The sequence below is a fragment of the Bacillus rossius genome, chromosome 3, assembly GCF_032445375.1.
Source record: "Bacillus rossius redtenbacheri isolate Brsri chromosome 3, Brsri_v3, whole genome shotgun sequence".
In the NCBI taxonomy this organism is placed as follows: domain Eukaryota; kingdom Metazoa; phylum Arthropoda; class Insecta; order Phasmatodea; family Bacillidae; genus Bacillus; species Bacillus rossius.
The window spans coordinates 70,847,947-70,863,119 of NC_086332.1; the positions used below are offsets into that span (position 1 = coordinate 70,847,947).

Sequence of the window (15,173 nt, forward strand, 5' to 3'; positions counted from 1 at the left end):
ATGTTCAATTGTATTTGGCAGTACGTATTTTGATAGTTTTTGCTACACCATAATTTTACTCTGCATTTTTCAGGGGAGAATCATGGGTGTTTGGTTAAACATTGCGTAGTCATTCCGGGCATGACTAATTGAAAGATGCATTATATTCCCTTTTGTTTTATATTCCATTTTTTTTTAACATTCATTGCTAGTGGGGGGGGGGGGGGGGGGGGGGGTAAATTTTTATGGTTATGTCTGCTTTGTGTGGTAATCATGAAGCAGTTATTGTAATGGAAGTATGAAAATTATTTTGTATATGTACTTCTGATAAAACATATTACACAAATAATCATTTTAGATTGGATATCTATTAAAAGGCATTTTTTAAGGGAATGATAATTATTATTTAGCTCTTCTTAACACATTTTTGTGTTGCTATCAGAATAACTCTGCAAGGTACAGTATTGCAAAGAATATAAAAAATGGTGACTGAAAAAGTGGTGCACAATTAATATTCTCTCCCTTTCTCTTTCTGTATCCTTTTCTGTAGTGGTTGTAACATGTAGCTTTCTGTTGCAGGTTCATATATGAAACAGAACATTTCAATGGTGTTGGAGAACTGTTGGAAATATTGGGGAGGTATGGAATCTGTTTGTTTGCAACATTTTGGGTTGAATTTTGTGATACATGTGATGTAAATGGATGGGGATAGGCCTGTGCAAAGCTTCGATTAAGTGAATGAATCGAAGCTCTTTTTAATATTCAATTTGACATGGTCAGGAAATTTACTATTTGTTTTATTTGAAGTTTTGGTTTGCATCTGATGTGAAACTTCGCACTTGTTACAAATTTTTAAAACATTGGATGCCTAAGATTCACTCATGATAATACTTAGTTTTTGTTGTGTTACATTTTGCTTGAATAAAGTTAGTTAGTTTTAAAAAAATAAATCAATATTTGTTATATTTAGGGTACAAATGGTTAATCACGTAATCAGTTCAAACCTTACAAACATTAAACAATTTTTTTTACTTCAATCCTGTATTTTATAAAATAATTTTAATACAGTTTTGCCGAGTACAGTATTCACAGTTCAATTTGACTTTGCAAATATTTTAAACATTCATTTTGAATTCGCACAGGCCTAGATAGGGGAATGTGGGAAACATACACCAATTGTATTACAAAATAAGGAAATTAGTGGTATTTATGATTAAATGTGGTGCCCATTTTAGAAATTAGTGTGATGAGCCTTTGTGCTAACATACTAGAAGAATTTTATGTTAAAGCATTGCCTAGAAATGTAAAACTTTGCCTCTTAGTACATTTCATTTTCTTTGATCCATTTAGTTTACTGCCATAATAAATACATTAAAAGTTTTTCATTAAGAGTACAAGCATGAAATTGACCTTGTTTGGATTGCATACATTTAGGCATGCTACATGGTGTACTTTGATGTAGCTGGAGTTTGTTTATTTGTAGTGTGTACATCAGGTATAGCTTTGCCGGCATGCCACGTTGATTTTTTTTTTAGTTTGTGCACTTAATTTCCATGCATATTAGAGTGAATACTGTTAAGTATTTTGTGTTTATGTTTATGGTAATGCAAATTGTTGATACAGTATTAATATAGAAAATTTGACTATTCATTTTCAATTTTTATGAAATATTCTCTCATTTAAGTTAGTGAAACAAAAATATTTAAATTGATTGGATATTAGAGCACTTAATGAATATTTTGTTACTTTTTTAAAATTATTGTATTATTTGGGAGAAGAAAAAAATGTTCCTTCAAATTAAAAATTTCAGTTCTGAAATTATTATTATATCATAATCACCCAATCATATAGGATGCTTTAAAAGTAGGATGCTCTTGAATGTAAGATGACTTTGATCGTAGGATGACTTTGATCGTAAGGTGACTGCCTCCGAATGTAAGGGAGACTTTGAACTAAAGAAGATTTTGAATATAAGACAGCATCAATTAAAAGACAACCTATAATGTAAAACACTTAAATAAAAAGAGATTAGACTGTAAGATAACTTTAAAGAAAATATATTCTTGAATATATGACAACTCATGTGTTAGATTACGTCAAAACTAGTTGAAATTTTCCTGTGGTCAAGCTTGCATGTATAGAGATGATTTCTTTACATTTCAGAGTAGTGAAATTTCATAATTTTGAAATTTTGGATCTAGAAAAAATTACGTTGCATTATAAACAACAATTATATTTAATCTTCTGTTTAATTAAAATTTCTAGGAATGTTCCTGATGATTTTACTGAGTAATTATATAGAGTATATAATTTAAATATATTACTTTACACATTATTTTCCATATAAAAAATAATAATTTCTTGAAAAATCTGGAAGTGATTTTTTTTAAGAAATGTTAAAATAACTCAAGCTTCTTTTAATTTTCTATTCATGAAAAAAAAAATGTTTAAGAATAGTAGTAAGTCACACAATGCTATGATTGGAAGCCATGACATTTGGATTCATCTAACATGTTACTGTTTGTAGGCATATATGGTATCTTAGAAGTAGTTTTGTTTGTCTTAATGAATTTTCTCTTAAGAAATTATAATTTTCTTCAAAAGTAAAAATGTATAAAGAAATCAGATTTCCCTGTATTGTTTTTCATCTTTAAGTAGAAGTTTTCCAAGAGTAGACATTAAGTAGCAGTAAATATATTGTATTTTGAATTTCCTGTTACCTATAATTTGTTGGGGGTTGGTTAAGGTACAAACATACATGAACTAGGTGCTCTTTCTTGAGTCATTTAGTTTCAAATTTAGGCTGATGGGTAAGCAGTTTTAATGTAATGCCTATCAGAATACATCATTTGAAGCAATTGCGATTCTTGTTTTGAAGAGAGACTTTTTTACTTCCTAAAATGTACTTTTTTTACGTTTTAATAAAAAAAAATGTGGATGGTGAGATAAGATTGAGTGTAATTTTAGTTGTGCCCTTAATGTTAATGCAATTAGTGGAATGCAGGGAAAACATTATTGCTTATAAATACACACCAGTTGTGATACTGTATGATGATAAATTAATATTTAATACTTGTTCTTATAATTTTAATTTAGGAAGTGCTCTAATTTTCCGTGATGTCCTGGTGGATGTTTAATATTCCTCATTGAAACATGCAGCTGCATATTAAAGGATTTGTTTAGACAAGACCCAATTTTATTCCAATAATTCCTAACTAAAACTATGTTAAGAAAGTTTTTGAGAAGATTCAAAAATTTAATATAAATGGTTAGATTTACTTTTTGATATGGTCAAATTTTAAGAATTAATGGATAAAGTACAAATTTTTTTAATCTATTAAGCTAGAAATAATTTGCAAGATGGTTTTACTGTACTTCATTATAGTTGGGTGAAAAATTCAGTTTGTGATCTATTGATAGAAACTATAGAAATTATCATTAGTGACATAAGCAGGAATAAATGTGATAAGCCTTTTTTGGACAATAAAATGCAACAAATATTGCTCTCGGAAACATTTTGAAGTAAGCATACTATCAAATGGAAGTAAAAACAAAAAAAAAAACAGGCTGTTGCGTACATAGGCAGTCGGACATCAGACCTTTTTTAAGACTATGATTTCCTTTTCCCACCAGCAAGGAAGTAGTAGTCAACCACTTCACTTCAAATCCTCTTCTCCTTTCAAGTTCTGCTGACTTCAAAATGTTACCGTATTTTTTCCGCAAACTAAAGAAAACATGGAAAGAAGAAAAATTAGGCCTGCTCCACCATTTACCGCTTTACAAGTCCAGATTATTTTGTGTCCTGGTTTTATATTCTACATTTTAGTTCTTACAGTTTGTTACATGTCAAAGCACACATTATTTTTGGGCAAAATACAGTAAAATAGAAAAGAAGAGAGAAGTGTATGTGTTGCGTTGCTCACTGGGATAAGTGGAATCTTTGTTTTGGTTTCTCCTCATGTATTCTAAAGTGCTGTTGGCAGTCCCAGCGGGGTGGGCCGAGCAATAAAGCCAGTCTCAATTCCTTGGTGGTTTTAATGCCTACTTTCTGCTAGCATGCCTGTTTGCATGTAGTTAACAGTTCAGCACCCTCCTGAGGGAACTGGCTTTGGGTATTACAGTTTTTGTGCCTAGTCATCCATGAAAGACATTTTTCTATTTGTCTGCTATCCTCACAAGCTGAAGTTGTCATGATGACAAACTTTTGAGTGGCAGCATACACATGCTTATGTTTAATTTATGAACATCGCAGTGCGTGTTAGATGGATTTGTTTGCCAAATGAAACTTTATGGTAGTAAACCTATCCTGGAAAACATTTTGTAAACTTTGATAGTCATAAGAAATAATTGTTATTTATTAGGTCATGTACACATGGGCATATTTGGTTTAGTTAATAGTTATTTCCATCAGATATTTGTGTCTTTGTAGCTTGGTGTGGCACACCTCAGACCACCTCGGCTAGCTTAAAATTCTGTCTGAAGCGGACATACATATAACACTTGCATGAATAATTTGGGCACTGAAAATTATTTTAAGTTTCAGAATATAATGTTACAGCCATCAATTAAGTACAGAAATAATGTCTCAAGACACAATTGATGTTAACTTGTTTTATTAATACTTTAAAAGACAGTTTGCACTAATGTCTCATAGTTACTCACAAACTCATGGTACCGCCAAAAGACTCTGTCCCTGGAACGACGACAAAAAACGAAGTTTAAAGGCTTGTTCTAGGCTTCACCGATGACTGTAGTTAAGATTCTAGCTGAAAAGTCCATATGATTAAAAAAAAATGTGGAAATTACACGGTAACACCCGGACCACAGCTGCAAAATGTTCTATATACTCACATATTTTTATGATTTGTGAGCCCTCACCTGGCTGTGACCTACTCGGTACCTCGTCCAGACAAATACTAATGAAAGAGGCTATGCAGCTGCATCTGTCTGATAGAAGCTGCAGGTGCATACCTCTCCAGCCAATCACAGCAAAGCACTCATCAAACCATAGTAGGATACAATTTCTTACCCCTCGTAGCAAGGTGTTTTTTGACAAAGATTACACTCAGAAAGAATCATGCAGTCTGGCATTTTTAACCAATCACTAAATTACGATTAAAATCAACCAACCAATCATGGCGCATGGCAATAGTGGCCTGATACATTCCAACGTTTTTTCCCCACAGAATCTAAGCTCTGTCTCTGTCATCTCACGCCACCAGCTTCACTATTGCATCAGCTTTCAAAATAGAATCACGGCTAGAACAAAAAATACAAAACTACATTACTGTTCTTATTTATGAACCAAGAAACACAGGCAATACTTCAAAAATTACGTTAAAGCACCTAAAAACATAAATTGACAAACCAATACATATAAATAAGATCTAGGGGCTTATTTACCACAAAGTCAGCAAATGGTTCAAATAAACTGTAAAGCATGAAATAATGTAAATTATGATTATAAAACAACTGGTGGTGAACACACAAATGCTTTTTGGAAAAATATAACATAAAAAATTGTAAATTAAGCTATTTATCAAGTGGGAAGGGCAGTAACCTGGGTTGCTACAAATGTTAGATCAAAATATTTTGGAATTTATCTACAACTGATTTATTATATGTACTGTACTCTATGAAATTATTATTTATTCATTGTATTTGTTTGCTTGAATACTATAGTAAATTAATTACTTAAACTCAATCAGCTTGTTTAGTTCTTTGATGTTAAGTAAGCCTAAGAGCCTAACTTTTTAAATTATATAATTTCATATAATTGATATTAACACAAATTAGGTTACTTTTAAAAAAAAAAAGTATAAATATTTTATTGAAACACCATACATCTACGAAAAAAATAAGGCCCTTAAATTTTGGATGAAAACAATAACTATTTATTGGAACTGCATATTATTGTTTAATGAAACTGTAAGATGGTTTTCATTCTCCTTGCCATAAACACCACCTACAATGTATTCAAATTCAGTTTGAACTTCCTAAGCTAAAATGTTACAAAAAAACAATAAATGAACATAATTTTTTGTGCTTCACTGGATTTTTAAATCTTATATCAGCCTAAATTAGCACAAATTACCATGTGTCATTTTGATTTGATGACTAATTACTCTCTTATTGATAATTATTTCACAAATAATCTTTTTTCATACCACATTTCTTCATTTTAAAACTATGCTATAAAGGAAAACTATGTTAATTTTTTTTTATTTTTCACAAAAATTCATTACCGAAGACTATGTATGTGGCTATAACAGAAGGAAACAGAAATTAAACATCCACTTAAGTGGCCTTACACAATTGTGCCTTCTGCAGGCAGTGGTTAAAAGTGGCTAAGTGACACTGTTTGTAGTTTAGAAAAGGGAAAATGCACAGCAAAAAGCTTGCCTAGCAAGATGTACGTGTGTATGCAAGGTGTCGTATCATATGCAAACTCAACCTTATGACACAATGATGAAGCAGACCTCCAATTATACGTTTTTCTTGGAACTAATATTGATCATATCCTTTCTTTAAAAAGAAAAATAATATCTGTTGAAGAACATAAAGATTGCAGGCTCTCGCGGATATTGTCTGGAGTTGCTTGCTTGACTTCTTGGTTGTAGCTGTGTTGTACCAACATTTTAGTCGACCTTACAGTCGCCATCATCAGGGTAGCAGTTACTTACTGTTGTAGATAGTTTTATTTATAATATGAGTAATATGCACAAAACAATTTTAGCGAATAAAATTTTTGCTGCTATTAATGCATTTTTTAATTAAAGGTGTATTAACTCGTAGCAGCCAAACCACAGACACACAAACAAGAATTATCTATACAAATAAAAATTTTTAAATATCATAAAGTTCTTCACCGATTGCTTTGAAATTTTAACACAACTTTGTATTCAAATACGTGCTTTTTTTATATACCTATGTCACACCTGTGACCGTTAAAAAGATAGATTATATATATATACATACACACACACACACACACACACATACATACATACATACATACATACATACATACATACATACATACATACACGCGAGGTTTTTTTTTCAACCTCCGATCGGCTGTAATAAAAAAAACGGGAATGAATTGGGAAATTATTTTAATGTCAAAAGAAACGTACATCTTTACTCTATTTTTCCACATAATCACCGTGCAGATTGAGGCATTTGTCGTACCGATGCACCAGCTTTCCAACACCCTCTGCATAAAATGATGCCTCCTGCCTATTCAGCCACGTTTTAACAGTGCCCTGCAGTGTGATTACAGTTTCATTTCTCCATGGCATGCCCATTAATCGATACCCTAATCGCTCGTACACGAATCGACACGTCTCGTAGTGTTTACCCCCTTCCACCAACCATGTGGAGCGGCTAACTCACACCTCAGTTGAAGCTTGGTTATGGGAATGTCAACATGGCTGCAACGATAAACTGTACGGCGAAATGCGAGCTGCGTGGAGTCATCCGTTTCTTACAGGCAGAAGGGCACACTGCAGCAGAAATCCATCGCCGAATGAGTGTTGTGTGTTAAAACGTGGCTGAATAGGCAGGAGGCATCATTTTATGCAGAGGGTATTGGAAAGCTGGTGCATCGGTACGACAAATGCCTCAATCTGCACGGTGATTATGTGGAAAAATAGAATAAAGATGTAAGTTTCTTTTGACATTAAAATAATTTCCCAATTCATTCCCGTTTATCTATTACAGCCGATCGGAGGTTGAATATATATATGTATATATGTATATATATATATATGTATATATATGTATATATATTTATGTATATATATATGTGTGTGTGTATATATATGTATATATATGTATATATATGTATATATGTATATGTATATATGTATATGTATGTATATATATGTATGTATATATATGTATATGTGTTTGTGTGTTCATTTTCAGTTTTGTAATGATATAGATAGAGAGTATAGGTATAGTGAAATAGTGAAGTATAGAGATAGATAAATGTATAGAAAAGTATAGAGATAGAGTGATATATGCAGGTATTGAGAGATAAAGCCAGGGATATATATAGATGTAGAGAGATATAGATATGGAGATAGATTGAGATATATAGAGATACAGCAAGAGATAGTGATATGGATAGAGGGATATAGATGTATAGAGAGATATAAATATATAGAGATATATATGTTTTTTATGTGTGTACCTACTTCAAACAAATTACAAAAAAAAATTGAAAGGGGCATAGCAACGCATGCCAGGCATTAGCTAATTATGGTTTTGGTTTAATTTTATCAAAAGATTCAGTAACTGGTAATTTAATTTCATATGGTTAAAGAATACTTGCTTTCACACTACCCTGCTTTAGTGTGTGACGATGCGTGTGCCGGCCGGAGAGGCGGGAAGGGAAACGTGACGACGGCTGCTTGTTCCAGCATCATCAACGGCTTCGCCCTGCCTCTGAAGGCGGAGCACAAGCAGTTCCTGGTGAAGGTGCTGTTACCGCTGCACAAGGTGAAATGCCTGTCGCTGTACCACGCCCAGCTGGCGTACTGCGTGGTGCAGTTCCTCGAGAAGGACGCCACCCTCACTGAGCCCGTGCTCAAGGGCTTGCTCAAGTTCTGGCCTAAGACCTGCAGCCAAAAGGAGGTGCGTGCCTCACCGACTCTCCTGTTGCCTTACGGCCCCACCATCTTTGGGCCGCAGCTTGCAGCACAGCTTTTTTTTTTTTTTTTTTTTTTTTTAAATTTTGAGGCTCAATATGATGCAATACCTGGCTTTAGGCATTCTTGGACTTATTTAATGATGACAGTCTGTATTTATCTCCGTAAAATACAGTAAAAGTCCGTTATAACGTATATTTATAACGGCGCCAAAAGTTTATGTTCTAGCGAATTTTCGTTATAGCCAAAATTTAAAAAAAAAGTCTTATTTTTGTAGCATTTTTAAAATATATTATTTTCTCGCTTGTTTTTACTATGGAAATTCAACACAAAAGTAAAGGAAATATACATAAAACTTAATAAAATAACATTTTTTAAGCTATATCAGCACTTGCCGACTGCGAAATATGAGACCGCGTGGCTGTGATAAGGCCGTCACGCACATCGTGGCTAAGCGCACAGCTGTTTGTTTACATGGAGACGGGCGGGTGGGGTCACGCAAGGTCATGCCGGCCACTTCCTGTCGCTTTGACCGCAGCTGGTTTGCTGGAGACATGTGCGCCAAGCTGATGTTATCACGTGCATATTTGCGGAGTTTTGAATACTTTCTAACAATATGTAAACTCAAAGATGTAGTGAAATTTATTTTAAAATTTGTCACATTATTACTCACGTTGACACCTATGAAAAATGTCAAACAAAAAAAAATTAAAAATTTTTTAATTACGTTGGACAACCATACAAATTATATAAAATAATTTTTCCGACAATTGGTTAGTAACACAAAAATAATCGCTCGTACAGACCCTTGGAAAATAACACAAAATAAAAAATAACTTTTTATAAAACGTATAAATTTTCGTTTGACTTGATTTCACTAGACTTTCGGACAAAATAAACGATTAGACCTCTTGTAAGTTCATCAAATCTTTCGTCGAAGCATTTGTATGCTGATAAAAACGACTGATTGTGTCAAGTACCTCCATCATTGACGTTTTCGACGGAACAGATACGTATGTTTTGCAGCACGTAATTTTTTTGTTTTACCTGGTGCACAATCTTTGAAAGCTGCCGACTGGATTTTTTCCTTATTTTTCAAAATAGTGAATAAAGTAGATGGAGTCAAACCATAGCGTCTACCAATTTCACTTCTGCTGACGGAGGGATTTTCACTCTCTTGTAAAATTTTCAATTTAGTAGATAGTTCGAGAGATTTTCTTATTTTATCCATGTCTGAAGCTAAGTGCGTAGTTACACGTGTTGTGTATAACTAGACGTAAACAACAATGTGCGTAGTGCCGTACACTGAAACTACACCGTACGCAACGCTTACGATGCAAGTGTGAGATGAGTTATGCTCATTTACGGGCTACAGTCGGCGTGATTCTAAATAAGTAATGCTCGCAGCGGGGCCCTGTTGCAGTGGGTTATCGACACTTTCGTCGCCGCGAGGCAAGCTATGCTCGCTGTGGGGCCCCACCTTGTGCGGTGTTGCCAAGACTGCCACATCATGCGCGTTGTTTCATTTGCCGGACGCGTGGAATTGTGCGAAGCTGTTTCTCATTTATTAAGGAAATTTTAGATGTTTTCTCATTGTTTTAGAGCAAAATTACAGATGTGTAATCTATTGCTATAGCGAAAATGAGCCCACGATGCATTCGTTATATCCGAAATTTTTATCCTACGCAGCATATGCAAAACTGACGGTGCCGATGGCAATTATCGTTATAGCGGACTTTACGTTATAGACCGTATTCGCTACAACAGACTTTCACTGTAATCCGTTCCAGACTGTAACCTGGTAGTGATAAACTCAGCTGTAATGAGGTTTAACAGCTTCGAAAATGATAATGTATTTGTGTCGTGTCATGTCAGAAACTGGGTTAGATAACCCACAATTTAAATAGTAGCAAAAAAATTGTAAAATCCAGTTGCAGGGGGAAAAGGGAGTATTTTCCTTCTTGGCTGCCTGGCTGGGGGCATGAGTTAAAAGGCATGGGAGGGTGTTAAGTTGACACACTCTCACACATCACAACATGCCCATAACATGTCAAACCATGTACCCATGTACTTAATACTTTTAGTACATTTTTGTTCACAATCACTGTTAACACCATAGCTGTACATTGGAAGTGCACCAGAACAAACATAAGCGCTACTTGTTATTGCTGGCTAATGCTAATGTACTCAATATATCGAAGGTACATAATTCACAGTTTCATGTCTGGTGGCACATTTCCCTTGGAAAACAGAATAACACAATCTTCCGTTCCTTGCTATTCTGGGTGTTTTTAGATGTACGTACGTAGTTCTACAACATTTTAGTTTGCCAACCATTCCGTGGTGGCAAAAAAAAAAGCATTTTCTATCGCTAATAAGAGTTGAATGTTTTCATTCATAAATAGGAATTTTCACTATAAAAGCGATCATCGTGAATCGTGAGACAGTTTTACAGAAATGTGGCAGTATGTCTGTAAAGTCAAAGAAAATAGAAGCTGGAAGCATGATGGAGATGAAAAATTGTTGGCTTGGTTTAACAAATTCTAGCATCAAAATTAGCCTTCAGTGGTTTTAACATGAAATTTGTTTGTATAGCTAGATGATGCCAAAATGTTATACTGACAGTGCAAATTTGATATTTCCTGCTTACGTTTATTTTTTTTTCTTTTGCCCTCTTGAGAAATGTTATAACAGTGTTCTACAGTAAATATATTTGATATTTAAATTAAATGCCACATTCAAATACTCTTAACAAAAAAAATTAATAATATATAGTGATTAAAAATTAAATAAACTTGTAAGACACCTGTTGTGTTGTTTTAATGTCCATGTCATCTCATTCATAGCTAAAACTGTCCTTTTATGTTTTACAGGTGATGTTCCTGGGAGAGATAGAGGAAATCTTGGATGTGATTGAACCTTCGCAGTTTGCCAAAATTCAAGAACCTCTTTTCAAACAGATCTCAAGATGTGTTTCGAGTCCTCATTTCCAGGTACATTTGTAATTCTAACTGCATCAGTGTTTTGTGTCTTTAACAAGATTGCTGACACTTCTCTGCTGTTAAATTTGCAGGGTAGAATGTATTGTGGAGAGGTTATGTTTTATAATCTTTTATCGTCTTTCAAGTATTAAAAATCATATCACAATATTATGAAGTTTTATGTAAGTTTGTACTTTGGGTACCAATTAGGATATGCAATGCACCACTCGGTACCTTTTGAAGTAAATATGTAAAACGACCCTTCTAGTAGAATTAGCAGTTCATTTAAATGTGCATTATTTAATATGAAAATGCTGCCTGTAATTGTGTGAGGAACCTGAAATTTTTTTTTTATTGCTGTAGAATTTTTTTAATAGAAATATTGTTCATTTGTGCTTGAGGAGAAGACATGTTTGCTAGCTATCCATTTCCTATTTATAAAATTGAAGTGACTGTTAGAAGTCCATAAAATGCTATATCATGGTAATAATGACAGGACTCAAAATTCAAAATTTTCTTTGCCTTTACACTAAAGTTTGAATTAAAATACATATATTTTGTAACAGTTCAGACCTCTGGCTAGCACAAAATTGGTCTAGATTGCACATATATAAACATTTGAAGAGATGAAGCTTGAATGTTGAAATATTATTTAAGTTCTAGAAATAAAAACCTTACTTCCAGTTATTGATATTGAAATAAAGTCTCTCGAACAATCTTTGCTAATTTTTAGTGCTTTTTATTGATCCTTCACGATAATTCACAAGTCAACTTGGCCGCCGTCTTTTAACCATGAAAACAAGTACATGACAGAAAATACAAACATGTAGCATAAAACATCTTCACCGACTCAGAAACATACATTTACTGGTCATTGATACCTAAAGTATATACTGTTCGCTACTAAATCCAGTGATTGCTTGCAACTTGTAGCTTACAGTAAAAGCCAAAGGACTTCGTCCTTGGAACAATGATGAAATTACTCAATCATCATTGTGGGTGTTACCAAAGACTGTGGCCAAAATCTCTGAACAAAGTTTCAAAAGACAAAAAAGTTATATATAGACGGTATACCCCTTACCATAGCTACAAAATTATCTGCTTCTACATTTTTTTGTTAAGTTTCAGCCATCACCCGACACTCAACTGTGCCGCTAATTAGGAATTCTTTCGTCACCCCTTTTTTTATTACACTTTTGTTTACATGAATAAATATTGCCGAGATTTACGGGTCTAAATTTAATTTACTTTCCCTGATTGTACCCGCCTTGTTACGTCTTGTCGGTACCACCATTTCCCCAGGCTGATACTTTAGCCCTATGCAGTGTAAGGCCCCTGTTGACATTTTCCCGCCTCTCTGCACGCGCAAGATGGAAATTGAAACCCCCGCTGTGCCACAGGCACAACCACAGACCTAAGCGCTACCTCGAGTAAGCCTTCGCCGGCACACCCACACCATAATCACGCATGAGATCGGCATGTTTCATCAGGCCTCTGCATCCAAATTTCAGCCTCCGGATCATGCTCCAGAGGCTCTGTTCCATACGTTCCTACCACGGCAGCATCCGGCCCCTCCCTCTGGCCCTCCTATGTTCATGCTAAGTTTCCGAGAAATGAGACTGCAAGCAATGACTGGTCATGAACCCTACACCCCTTGGCCTCAGGCCACGTCTGTTGTAGACACCTCGCAGCTAACACATTCGCCATCTCCTGGCGAACTCAATAATTAATGCCAAAATAATTCCAAGTCTGCTCGCCAGAGGTCAACACATTTGGCCCAGTCCGCCATTGGCATAATGCTTAGCGGTTGTGCATTTGCGCACCCTCTCACGGCGGTCTCGAGAACCTGCTTCTTCTCTGCTTCTACATTCTTTTGTTAAGTTTGAGCCACTGCCCGACACGCAACCTCTCGGTACATCGTACAGACGCTGACTGACTCCATGACTGCTCTTTGTCCTCCAGAGGGGAAAAGACAGCTCATGTGATGTGGTTTTTGGCCAATCACAAAAATGCACAGAAAAAAATTCAGCCAATCACTGGCATATAGCAACAAGCAACTCAATCAATTCACGAGTCTCTCTCATTCACAGGCACTGTATGTGTCTTTCTCTTACACTTACATTGAATGATAAAAACAACTACATGGCACTATTGTTCTAGAACCTTCTATTACTACTCCCTGTATCCACATTTAGGAAGCCTCTTACATCTATACATTTTACAAAAAAGCTGACAAAGTTTGCACTGTAAAATTAATAGTCTTAGTTACAAAATCAATCTGTCGTTGTGTGATGCAGGTCAAGGGTAAACTTTACATAATTTAAATTACAATTCAAAAATTAACAATTTGTTTTTTCAGTGTGTTAAAATATAATCATCATTGAATTTGAACATTGCTCATGTTTCAAGACATGACAACAAATAAGTAAAATGGCCCAAAAAGATTAAATTAAGAAGAGTTTTCAATAATATTAAATTAACTGCAAACTTTGTGCCTAAAGCTTGGAAGCAGTTCACAGTTAAGTATTGTACAATTTTTATGTTTAACACTAAATTTATCAGCTACACAAATTGGTATTCATTCAATAAAAATTGCACAATAAATTCACAAACCACATCATTCCTTCACTTCAGTTGTACATTAACTTCATGAATCAAATTAATAGTAAAATTTAAATTTATTTCAATGACAGGCATCTCTAAAAGTCACTTGTGTAGACAGATGTTGGGATTGTTATGTGTAAAATTTCAGCGTGTAATCCTCATATGTAAATATTTACAGGTAATCACAAAAATTTGAAAATAATTTGGATTTAACTTATTTTTATCCTGGCTTTAAAAAAAAGGCCTTTGGGAGTAGTGTAGTTATTTTATTTTTCTATTTGTGATTCAAAAAATTCAGTCATGCAATATTACATATTGATACTTCCATATAGTTCCATCTTTTTTCCTCAACTGCAACAAAAGAAATAGCAAAATATTTCTACTGAAATAATTATTTTTAATTGTTCATTATATACTCTCTCTAATTGGGCTTTCATAGAAATATGTTTTCAAACAGCAATTCCAAAAGATTTAGAAAAGATACAATTGTAATAGGTATCTTAATATGGTGTTAAAACATTGTCAATACAATGGTATTTTTACATACCATAGTCAGTGGCGTAGCTAAGGTGACTGGCACCCCTGGCCAAATTTGAAAATGGCGCCCCCTCTTGGATTAAAATAGAGGGGGGAGGGTTCAGTAACCGCAAAAGGTTTTAAGAAATATTAAATTAGCTAGACACTGTGCTTGGCTCACATACACTAATAAAGAAATGTATGATTTTTCAAAATTTCTGAGCGTCAATTGTGTGCTTTATTCCAATGAGTGAGCTATGCACAGTTGTAGTGAACACAAATGCATTATTTGTATGTATTCCACTTTCTGTGGGTGCTATTTCCTGAGTTTAATCAATTGTAGCAGGGAATTTTCAAATTCAACTGCTGTATTTCATAAAAGGTTCTGGTGTGCGTACGTATCAGTAATTTTTAAGTATATAATACAATATTCTTATCT

General features: G+C 34.3%; 1 protein-coding gene across 1 annotated transcript in view; it reads left to right on the forward strand.

Moving 5' to 3' along the window:
• Positions 1–15,173, forward strand: part of LOC134530874 (serine/threonine-protein phosphatase 2A 56 kDa regulatory subunit epsilon isoform) — a 198,193-nt gene that overhangs the window by 173,539 nt on the left and 9,481 nt on the right. Inside the window, exons 6-8 of the mRNA XM_063366140.1 lie at positions 559–618; positions 8,406–8,619; positions 11,507–11,626. Coding sequence (XP_063222210.1) covers positions 559–618; positions 8,406–8,619; positions 11,507–11,626 — 394 coding nt within the window. The remainder of the gene's footprint in view (positions 1–558; positions 619–8,405; positions 8,620–11,506; positions 11,627–15,173) is intronic.